The sequence below is a fragment of the Camelina sativa genome, chromosome 12 (assembly GCF_000633955.1).
Source record: "Camelina sativa cultivar DH55 chromosome 12, Cs, whole genome shotgun sequence".
In the NCBI taxonomy this organism is placed as follows: Eukaryota; Viridiplantae; Streptophyta; class Magnoliopsida; order Brassicales; family Brassicaceae; genus Camelina; species Camelina sativa.
In genome coordinates this window covers 20,864,908-20,876,757 of record NC_025696.1, presented here as the reverse complement: position 1 = coordinate 20,876,757, position 11,850 = coordinate 20,864,908, and the positions used below count along the sequence as shown (strand labels likewise).

General features: G+C 38.3%; 1 protein-coding gene and 1 long non-coding RNA gene across 2 annotated transcripts in view; one reads left to right on the top strand and one right to left on the bottom strand.

Moving 5' to 3' along the window:
* Nucleotides 1-987, bottom strand: part of LOC104732366 — a 2,284-nt gene extending 1,297 nt beyond the window's left edge. The window contains exon 1 of the long non-coding RNA XR_758782.2: nucleotides 624-987. This is a non-coding gene — a long non-coding RNA (uncharacterized LOC104732366). The remainder of the gene's footprint in view (nucleotides 1-623) is intronic.
* LOC104732365 (ammonium transporter 1 member 1) lies at nucleotides 1,340-3,111 on the top strand. The gene has a single exon (XM_010451897.2). It carries the CDS (start codon nucleotides 1,401-1,403, stop codon nucleotides 2,916-2,918), a length of 1,518 nt encoding a protein of 505 aa, XP_010450199.1. The 5' UTR covers nucleotides 1,340-1,400; the 3' UTR covers nucleotides 2,919-3,111.

Genomic DNA, 11,850 nt, shown 5'->3' with positions numbered 1-11,850 from the left:
AATGTTTGCATTAGATGCATTGATCTTGAGCACAATAAAGGTGTAAACCACAACTAGTGCAATACTACTACTATTCTACTACCTTGTAATTAGAAGCTAACTTAAGCAAAATCAGAATTTCAAACTAGATCCAAATCAATTTGAGTTATTCCTACCAGTTAAGCCAATAAGAATTACAAAAACTTTCATCTCAAGTTTCTCTAAATTATCACAGAATGAACATAAAAACAGCTTCAATTATGACTATAGAAATACAAAAGTAGAGACACATAAAAAAGTAATATGCAAAGGGTGCTAATAAGTGTTTTGCTACAGATTAAAATGGAGACAGACGACACAACAAACAAACTCAAAGCACCGATTCTTACCAAATAGAATTTTGTTTCAATCTTTCTAAAATATTCATGAAATGAGTAACAAAAATGTACAATAAACAATTAAAACCTTATTCCCAACATACTCAAAGCCCGATTCTTACCAACACTCAATTTTGGAGAGATTAATATATCCCCAATTTTACAAAGGACACACAAAGAGAATTTTTCACAAATTAATCACACCCTTCAATCACAAAAAGCAAAATCCCCAACAACCACAACCGTGAGCATCAGAGATTAGCTTACCTTCATCTAGCTTTCAAATCTCTCTTTCTTCTTTGTCTTTTTTTCTTTATTTTTAATTGAATCTTACAAATCTCTATTTTCTCTGGCGAAACAATGATATACCAGTGACGAGACAACAGTAACGTGAATCCGATGAGATGATGAGAGAAACGACGAGGCGACGAAAGTTTCAGAAAAACGAAATCGATTTTTGTTTTGAGAAAAGATGAAGAAGTGCCAAACGGTTGTGTTTTGAGGAAGGAAGAATTATTTCTCTATTTTAATTAATTTAGATTTATATATAAAAGTGCTATTAGTGGAACTTTATAAATGTGGTGATAGATTTGAAAGAAAAACATATTTTTGTGCTATTTTTGTCAATTGCCCAAAAAAAAAACAAAAAATTTCACTCTCCATGTATAATAAAATCCAAAGAATAACACCTATATATATACAATATCTACGTAATTTCTTTTTATTTAATTATTTGGATGTGATAGAATAATTTTTCCGAACACACAGATCTTATCTACACCGATTTATTAGATGATACGTTTTAGTATTTTACACCCCTATATGTATTTTTTTTTTTCCTTCATTATTTTCGATTCACATGTACTAGCAAACAAAACTTATAGACTTTGGCAATTTGCGTTACAAATAAAAAATTTCGTCAGGCTGTAAATTGAAAAGTCAACCCTAGACCCCTTTAGCTTCCTCCTTTTATATAAACAGAGAATTAAAACCACTTCCATTCACAGCCTCTCTGTTTCATCTTCTTCTCTTTGATCTCTCAACATGTCGGGAGCTATAACTTGCTCGGCGACCGATCTCGCCGTCCTGTTAGGTCCTAATGCCACGGAGGCGGCCACTTACATCTGTAGCCAGCTAGGTGACGTCAACAACAAATTCATCGACGCAGCTTTCGCCATAGACAACACATACCTCCTCTTCTCAGCCTACCTTGTCTTCTCTATGCAGCTTGGTTTCGCTATGCTCTGTGCTGGTTCCGTGAGAGCCAAGAATACTATGAACATCATGCTTACCAACGTTCTTGATGCTGCAGCCGGTGGTCTCTTTTACTATCTCTTTGGTTACGCCTTTGCCTTTGGATCTCCTTCCAATGGTTTCATCGGTAAACACTTCTTTGGTCTTAAAGACATCCCCACGGCCTCTGCTGATTACTCCAATTTCCTCTACCAATGGGCCTTTGCTATAGCCGCTGCTGGTATCACAAGTGGCTCGATCGCTGAACGGACTCAGTTCGTGGCTTACCTAATCTATTCATCTTTCTTAACCGGGTTTGTTTACCCGGTCGTCTCTCACTGGTTCTGGTCAGTTGACGGATGGGCTAGCCCGTTCCGTACCGATGGAGATTTGCTTTTCGGCACCGGAGCAATCGATTTCGCTGGCTCTGGCGTTGTTCATATGGTCGGAGGTATCGCTGGACTCTGGGGTGCTTTTTTAGAAGGTCCACGACTCGGCCGGTTCGACAACGGTGGACGTGCCATAGCCCTTCGTGGCCACTCGGCGTCACTTGTTGTCCTTGGAACATTCCTCCTCTGGTTCGGATGGTACGGATTCAACCCTGGGTCCTTCAACAAGATCCTCGTCACTTACGAAACAGGGACGTATAACGGCCAGTGGAGCGCTGTCGGAAGGACGGCCGTCACGACCACCTTAGCCGGCTGCACAGCAGCTCTTACAACCCTCTTTGGAAAACGTCTACTCTCGGGTCATTGGAACGTCACTGACGTATGCAACGGCCTCCTCGGAGGGTTTGCAGCAATAACCGGTGGCTGTTCCGTCGTAGAGCCGTGGGCAGCGATCATCTGTGGGTTCGTGGCGGCCCTTGTCCTTCTCGGATGCAACAAACTTGCGGAGAAGCTCAAGTACGATGACCCACTAGAGGCAGCTCAGCTACACGGAGGTTGTGGCGCGTGGGGGCTAATATTCACGGCTCTTTTCGCTCAAGAAAAGTACTTGAACCAGATTTATGGCAACAAACCTGGAAGGCCACACGGTTTGTTTATGGGCGGAGGAGGAAAGCTACTTGCAGCTCAGCTGATTCAAATACTTGTGATCACGGGTTGGGTGAGTGTGACCATGGGGACACTCTTCTTCATCCTCAAGAAAATGAAACTGTTGCGGATATCGTCGGAGGATGAGATGGCCGGTATGGATATGACCCGGCATGGTGGTTTTGCTTATATGTACTTTGATGATGATGAGTCTCACAAAGCTATTCAACTTAGGAGAGTTGAGCCACGATCTCCTTCTCCTTCTGGTGCTAATACTACTCCTACTCCGGTTTGATTTTGGATTTTTATTATCATTTTCTAGAGTATTATTAACGGTGTTTTAAAAAAACTTAAATATTGTTTTGGATATTTTATTTTTGCATTGCAGTAATGTTGTTAGATGTACAGTTTCGTGGGTTGTGACAATTTAATATCTATAAGGTCATTTGTGTTCTCTTTGGAGTTTTGATAACGCTTTTTTCAAAATGTATGATCATTACTTTGCTGCATTATTAAGTCTAGAAATTAGGAATGTGAAGAATGGACTAAGAGCATCTTTAGTGGTGAGAAGGTGTCACCGTTACTCAAAGAAAAAAAAACTTAATATTTTAATATATGATTAATAAGTGATTGACATGTGTTAAAAAACACTGAGAATCGTTTCTTCCGCCAGTAACTGCAGCAACGATTTTTTACTTTCTCTCCCCTATTTATATTTTTTTATTTGTTTTTATTAAAAGAATTGGGGAGAAAGCAACGCCATTAATCATGGTCTAAGTAAAAAAACTGACCATTTTTTAGTTTGGACTTTTGTTTGATATTAGCTTACGCTTTGAGTAGCTAAAAGTCTAAAACCAACGCGATAGGGTAATACAAGTATCACTTTTCTAGAAACACTTCTCTGATAGCCTCAACTAATCTCTGACGCAAATAATTAATTATTTATGTAAATAAATTATGTCTTACATCACTTATTTTAGACTTAAAATTTTAAAATGCTTGCAAGTTGCAGCGGATGTTACAAACTTTTTTTTTTTGTTTGTGTTTTACAAACTTTGAACAACTTGTTCACGAATCTCAACTATCATTTGTCCACCACATGAAATAATGTTTTATAACTTCAACTCAACGAATTTGGAGGTGTTCGTACGTACTTCTTGTTACCGCAACTAAATTCGGAGGATTCTATTATTATATTAACAAACATGATTCGCACAAATTACTCGGAAGTCGGAACTCGTGATTGTGTTGTCGATACCGTCAGGCATCAAATGGTAAACTCCGTACATAAGTGGAAAAGGTAAGGGTAATTTAGATTATTTTCAAAAAGATGGAAGCATGAGATGAGGCCAGATCTCCTGCAAGTTGGAAAGAAGATATTTTGTCTTTTGCTCAAAATCAAATAAATTCTAAATATTTATGAAAAGATGAAGAGATACCACTCAATTATATTTTTCTTTGGTATTTCTTTAAATTATAAACCCTTTTTACAAGTTTTAAGGAACTAATAGATGGCCCAGCACTTTGATGGACACACACCAGACACTAAATAAAGAAAAAGTTGACCAGATGACAAATTTTGCATGGCCATTTCACATTATTAGTAGGTACATACATTTCAACATTTTGAAGAATATATCTTTGACTGTTTTGAATTTGGATATTATTCCAATGGAGAGGTTATTTGTGATTTAGTGACTAAATTCTGAATCTATTTTTATCTTACTTTTTCTTTGAGTATTTTATGTTCTAATAGTTGGTTAGATTCTTTAATAAATAGACTAAAAATAGATGAACCCTGATTAAATAATCCAATTGAAAAGGTTAATTAAGAAACAATCTTCAGAGTGTTTTAATACGTTTTGGAGTAATAGTTACGAATACTAGATTGACGAACATGGCAAATTTGACATTGATTTTTTTTTGTTTTGTTATTATAAAATACTAGATAAGGGCCTGCATGATGTGCGGGTTTAAAATGTTGAAGAAAATAAATCCTAAATCTTAAACAAATTTTTTAAAAAATATATAAAAATATTATTTCCTGAACTAAACATGTAAATAATTTTAGTTAGAGAAAAAATCATATTTGTATTTACCTTCATACACTTATTCATATTTATATATTTTAATATATTATATAAATTATTACAATAATTTGAAGCTAAATTATATCCCACCAAAAATTTGGCCAAATACTCATTATAACAAATATTATTATTATCAAATTTTAAAATATTACACAACTTATTCACAAAATATTTTACTTTTTTTTTTATCAACAAACTAATTGGGTCCATTAAATTAAGGTTCATTACAAATCAGGCCCAAGGCCTTCTTAGCAAGCCTATCTGCTTGGACGTTTTGGTTTCTTGGAATAAACACAAAAGAAACGAAATCGAAGAAAACAGTGAGGGAGAGGACATCGTGAAGAGTCCCGTGAAGTTCCTTGATCTGGATCTTCTGATTCAAAGCTTGGACTAGCGATAGCGAGTCGGAAGCGAACGAGATGGACTTGATGTTCGATTCAATCGCAACTCTAACTGCAGTTAGAGTTGCTACTGCTTCGGCCAACATAGGTGAAGAGATGTACTTGGAAGAGGCGGAGCCCCTTAGCTTGATTTGGGCTGATGGGGTTTTGATTAGCCAGCCGAAACCAGCTGATCCATTTTCTTTCCATGAGGCGTCGGTATAGCACCGGTATACTGTAGAGGGAGTCGGGGGATAAGTGGTGGAGATAGGGTTGCGAATCAGGGTGGAGGGAAGACTCTGTGCCTTCTGCCATTCTTTAGCTCTTTCCATAGCTATAGACAGAGTTTCTTCAGCAGAGATCTGTTTCTTGTTGAAAATGAGCTGGTTACGGGTAGTCCATATCGACCAGAGAAGCCAGGGGGCAATGGGACTGGATCCAACACCAGTAGGAGGTAAGCAAATTAACTTATTTGCTTTTTCAATACCATCCTGGATTGTTCTTATACTACTCGTCTGTAAAGCAGATTTCACTGGTAGTTGGGACCACAACGTATCACAAATGGGCATTGAAAGAGGAGATGCAACACGGTTTATTCATTGTTGCAGTGGGGGCACTTAACATAGTCACTAATAGCACGGTGGAGAAGGTTTTCTCCGACTGGTAGTGCGTTGTGAACAGCTTTCCAGAGAAACAACTTTGTTTTTGGGGAGGTTTTGAGGGACCAGATGTTTTGGTGCCAGTTGAAACTATCTGTGTTGATGGGATTACCTTGGATCGTGTCTTTTTGTTTGTCCTCCCTCTATGTGGATTCAAAATAACCTGATTTGATCGAGTATGATCCATCTTTTGTAGGCAACCAGGCCCAGGTATCCTGTGCTCCTCTTACACTAGGCTTTAGGAAACAGATTGCTTTCTCATACAAGGGTAGGATCTGTCTAATGAGATCAATATTCCATTCCTTGGTATTTGGTAGGAGGAGGTCAGCTACCATGAGATTTTGAGAAGCCTCTGTAGGTGGGCCCATTGGAGCGAGGGGTGTAGAGACAGAGAGCCACGGGGTTCTCCAGATAGGGGTAGAGGCTCCGGAACCTAACAGAATGTCCAAATTGGGTTTTAGAAGATCTCTGCCCATGCAAATGCTTCTCCAGCCATGGGAAGCTGAGGAGGGGACCTTGCAATCTAATATGGATGAGGAACCGCAATACTTCCCTAGGAGTACTCGCGCAAACAAGGTATGGGGCTTTGTTACTAATCTCCAACACAGTTTGGCCAGGAGTGCCTTGTTAAAGTGTTTTATGTCCCTGACTCCTAAACCTCCTGCTTTTGTTGTTTTTGTGATCTTTTTCCAAGCGATCCAGGACATCTTTTTCTTTGTCGTCTTTGTGTCCCACCAAAACCTGGTGAGAGCTGATTGAATGCGTTTGCACAGGGAACCGGGAAGTTGGAAGCAGGACATGGTGTATGAAGGCATCGCTGATAGGACAGACTTGATCATAGTGAGCTTTCCAGCTGTTGAGAGAAATCTCGATGACCAACTTAGGGCTTTCTGCTTGATACGATCAACAATCGAGGTAAATATATCCTTTTTCTTTCTGCCAAAGAGTTCAGGTAGTCCCAAGTATTTGCCTTGTCCACCCTCCTTCTGGATGTCTAGAATCTGTTTTGCTTTTGTGCGAATGAGGGGTGGGGTTTTTGACGAAAAGGTAATGGAAGATTTGGTTTGATTTATCTTTTGACCTGAGGCAAGCTCATACTTGTGAAGGATGCTTCTTAACTTACAACAACTTTGTTGGTCAGGCCGGATGAAGAACATGGTGTCGTCTGCGAAGAGCAAGTGGCTGACTCTGGGGCTTCCCTTTGCAACTTGGATGCCAGTAATGTTCCCATCCTTTTGAGCTTTCATGCACAGACCCGACAGAACCTCGCTGCAGATGATGAAGAGGTACGGAGAGAGGGGGTCGCCTTGTCTAATGCCACGTTGGGGGACTACTAGTCCTTTTGCTTGATCATTAATCAGAAAGGAGTAAGAGACAGTAGTGACACAGTGCATCAGCCAACCTATCCAGGTTTGATGAAAACCCAGTCTTTCTAGAGCTGCTTTGATGAAATCCCATTCAAGTCTGTCATACGCCTTACTCATGTATGTTTTAACATCCATAAAACAACTTTTCTCTGCCCCTGATGTTTTTAGGTAATGTAGGGCTTCATGTGTAATCAACACATTGTCCGAGATGGCTTGTTGGGTACAAAAGCTTACTGGTTTTCAGAAATACATTCGTGTAGAACAGGTTGAAGTCTTTTAGCAAGAAGTTTAGCAATAATTTTGTAGTACACTGTACAGAGAGCGATTGGTCTGTAATCCGAAACTTTTTGAGCTGTTGTCGTCTTTGGGATGAGTCTAACATATGTATGGTTTATTTTCTGTGGTAGGACACCAGAGATGAAGAAAGTTTGGATCTCTGCCACAACGGCATCACCTACTGTGCTCCAGTTGGATTGGAAGAAGCTCGCAGAGAAGCCGTCGGGTCCTGGGGCCTTGTCAGCATGGATGTCAAAGCAGGCATTCTTAATCTCAGTCGACGATGGCATGGCTATGAGCAACTTATTTATTTCAGGGGTAATGCACGGGTTGAGAGCTTCAATGACAAAACTTCTTCTTTTTCCTTCTTGCGAGGTAAAGATTTCCTGGAAATAGTCAGATATGGTTTTAACAATCTCACATTCCTCATATACTTTGGTTCCTGTGGTCGTTTCTAAGGCAGAAATATTATTTATGGCTCTTCGTGCTTTGGTTGCAGCATGGAAATAGCCCGAGTTCTTATCCCCCAAGGTGAGCCATAGTTGTCTACTGTGTTGCTTCCAAAATTCTTCCTCCTGTTTGTATGCCTGAGTGAGTTGCTGATTGAGGGTATCGATGGTAGTCTGACAAACATCATCATCACACATAGCTTTTTCTAGTTGGTCGCTGAGTGATGAAATCTGTTCTTTGCTATTGAGAATTTGTTCTTTACTCCATCTGATAATTGCAATTCTACACAAATGCAGGCGATGATCAATGGGGGCAGTAGGTTTTGAATTCCAGACATGGAGGATGAGATTGCCAACTTCAGGGTTGTCCTTGAATATTCGGTCGTATCTAAAAAGGCTCTTGCGGTGTTTTCTGACAGGATCAAAGCAGGTGACAAGAGGGCGATGGTCAGAGCCTTCAAATCTTAAATATTCACTCCTTCCGGAAGGGTAAGCCATAACCCAATCACTGTTTGCCATGGATCTATCCAACCTGCATCTAACCACATGTGAATGTCTTCTTCCTCGCCAGGATAGGAAATTTCCAGTATGCTTCAGATCATAGAGATCACAGGTAGACATGAAGGATCTAAGGTCCGTGAAGGAGCCCTCGGATCGTGCAGGTCCTCCTACCTTCTCATCGCTGCAGATAATATCATTAAAGTCACCTGTGACGAACCAGGGTCCTGTGCGAGATTCGGTGAGGTTTTGAAGTTCATTTCATACATGTATGCGACCTGTTCTCTCAGGTTCACCATACAAGAAGGTAGCATAAAAACTCCTACCTTTTGTTTCTATTCTTGTGTCGATGGAGTGCTGGTTAGAGCTTAAGATTTCTACATTCAAATTTGACTTCCAGAAAAGAGCAAGACCTCCCGCGGCTGGGAAGGGTGGGGGAACCAGGAGATAACTGGGATAATCAAGCCATTGGAGCGTGTTAAGGACCGCATCATTAGGGTTTTTAGCCTCCATCAGAAATAGGACATCAGGGAAGATTTTTTTCCTAATCTCCCTTAGTCTTTGAACTGTTATGGGGTTCCCCAATCCACAACAGTTCCAACTCACCACTCTTAAGAAAAAGGGGTTGGCGGTTTCTGAAAATCCGCCTTCTGTCTTTTACTTGCAGGGAAAACTGAGATCTTAGGGACAGGGGTGGTCGTTTGCCCTCGTGTGGGGGAGCTCGTATGACTTTGTCCCTCATTCTGTTCCAGGGCTTGAGGGAGAGGAGGGGTACTTTGGTTAGAGTTAGCGGGTTCAGAAGAGGTCTTTGAGTTCTTTCTGTGAGAGGGTCTTGAGGGGCCTGACCGAGTTGGAGCGTTTGAGGTACTTACTTTCCTTGGGGACCCCTGTGTAAAATTCCTCTTCTGAGTTTTAGCTCCCAGAAGTTTTTTACTTACTTTTGCTGTTTGTTTTTGTGTTGGAGGGCGCCCCCTTCCTCGTTTTGGTGACCCAGCACTGGGTTTTCTAGTAGACAAAGTACTCTCCGGAATCACTTGCTTGGAGACTTGGTTAGTTTGTGCTCTTTGGACCTGAGAAGCAACTAGGTTTTCTGCTAGGATGGAAGTTGCAGTTGTCTCCACCATATTATATGCCTCGCTTTGTAAGACTCTTACTCGTCGTGCTGCACTCTCAGCAGGATCCGGGTGAGAAATGTATTGGATTGTGACCTCCTGTAGGTCATTTAGAATTTGATCTCGGGAGGGAGAGGGTCCTCTGGTCCAGAGTTGGTGGGACTGTTGTGGGGGAGTACATGCAGTGGAGAAACACAGTAAGCTCCGATTAAACTCTAAACCAACCTCGAAAGTTAGGATTTGCTTTGGTGGAGATCCAGATCTGTGAACTTTCGATGGAGAGATTTGAAAAGTTGAAAAGTTGAACGCACAGGTTAACCGTTAGGACCGGCGGGTAAAGGAATTACTTTGTTGTTACTGGTGGAAAGGAGTGGGTGAGATCTGGGTAATAGTCTTCCTCATGGCTCCTCGGGGAGTGTGCCTGGGAGAGAATTTTTTTCCACAGCTGTCTTTACTCTTTAACTTTTCAACTAGGTTTGGCCAAAGAATAAGAATTATTCACAAAATATTTTACATGCAAATAATTTATCAAAACAACATCTAATTAGTAAGCATGTACAATTTTATGTTTTACCACTAAAAATATGTTCTTACATCCAAAATTATTTTATTGTTAAAGTGTATGCTCTTTATTACCAGTAATTAGTATTTACCACCTATAAAATATCTTCTAAACAAATTAAACAAATTTTATGTTGCTTTACTTTCATTTTGACATAATTATAGTTCTTATAATTACTAAAATCATTTTGTGACATAATTCCTATAACCATGAATCTTTTTTACTCCAAAGATATTTTAAATGAACAAATTGTGAAAAATTATCTACTTGATCACAATGATTTTATGACCAACCTAATAAAAGTTGAGAAAGTGAAAAAAGGTAATATAACATAATTAAAATTAAAATATAAATATTATAATCACGATGGTATATATAAATCTTAGGTAATTCAAATATACAAAATAGAAATTTTATAAACAATCCAAAACATGACATCTGTCATAATCACGTTAAGGATCAACGGTCTATTTACTCATCAGGAGTATCACACTGTACCAAAACTACTTAAAACTATGATCTCGTCACAGATATTCTCGAATCGTAAATTCTGAACTTATCTCTACCCAAATCAAAAGTTCTCATATATTTCTCCATATATATGGGTTTAAACAATTTACGAACCAAACCCGATAGAAAACCATATAAATCCGGTTTGAAACCAATTTTGAAACGGCTTACCATTCCAACTTCCCAAATTTGAAAATCGCATCTCAATTACTCGATCAAGCAGCTCTTGTTTCAGTACTGGAATCATCAACATTATTCAGAAGAGAAAACTCTATATTTTGACCAGAAACATTAGTCACCGACTAATCATCCAAACTTATAATGCTACTAACTATAGAATCATTTTAGGAACCTCCATCAGTGTCTCCATCCTCAATTGAATTAGCGGGCTTTATATACTTCGATCCCATTTCATAGCATCTGATAGCTTCCATTGAAGAACCCGCACGAATCAAAGACCCACGCAATAGATTGTCAAAATTATGTTGGGAAAAAAATCAAAGATTAAAGCTTTCAATATAAGCATATAATATCTTTTTTTGGTCAACATCTGGGCTACAACAAGCCGGTCCATTAGCAAAATCTCTACATTCGTAAAGAGCAGGACTCAATCCCTAGAGTGATGGTGCTTTCTACAATTTGACTTACCAATAGGCACTGCACTAAAATCACTTCACAAAGTGTAGATATAATATTATTTTCTTAATTAGCTGTCCTATTATGTTTCAAAAATAATATTTCTTTTGACATAACTTACGTTATTCTTTTTAAATTTGTTATTCACTATTTATTGATTAATAATAATATACATGCTTAATGAATTATTTTTTTTGTTTATACATATCAAAATCTAATTAAGAAAAATATATAATATAATTAGCGTACAATAGAAAATAGATTAGATTTATGAATTATTTTTTTTTATGCATGTCAAAATCTAATTGAGAAAAAATGTATAATATAATTAGCGTACAATGGAAAATAGATTAGTTTTTTTAATTTTCATTTTTGATTTAGGAATATTTTTAAAATATAAATTTGTAAAATTTATGTAAATTTAACGTTATTTTCTTCATTAGCTGTTTTGTAAAATAATAATTTTTTGACATGTGTCAACATCTTATCAGTATACTTGACACGTGTCTTGATCTTGTTAATGGCTAATTTTGAAAACCCAAATTTATATAATAAGAGATTATTTTCTCTTTTAGGATTAGGCCAGTTATTCAATATAACATATGATTGTTTTTGTATAATTAAGTATAATTATTGTAGAAGGATTTCCTTTAGGAACTACATATTATTTTATCGTAAGATTATCTTT

Coding starts and splice junctions, on each gene's coding strand:
- LOC104732365 (XM_010451897.2), top strand. CDS start 1,401: ATGTCGGGAGCTATAACTTGCTCGGCGACCGATCTCGCCGTCCTGTTA.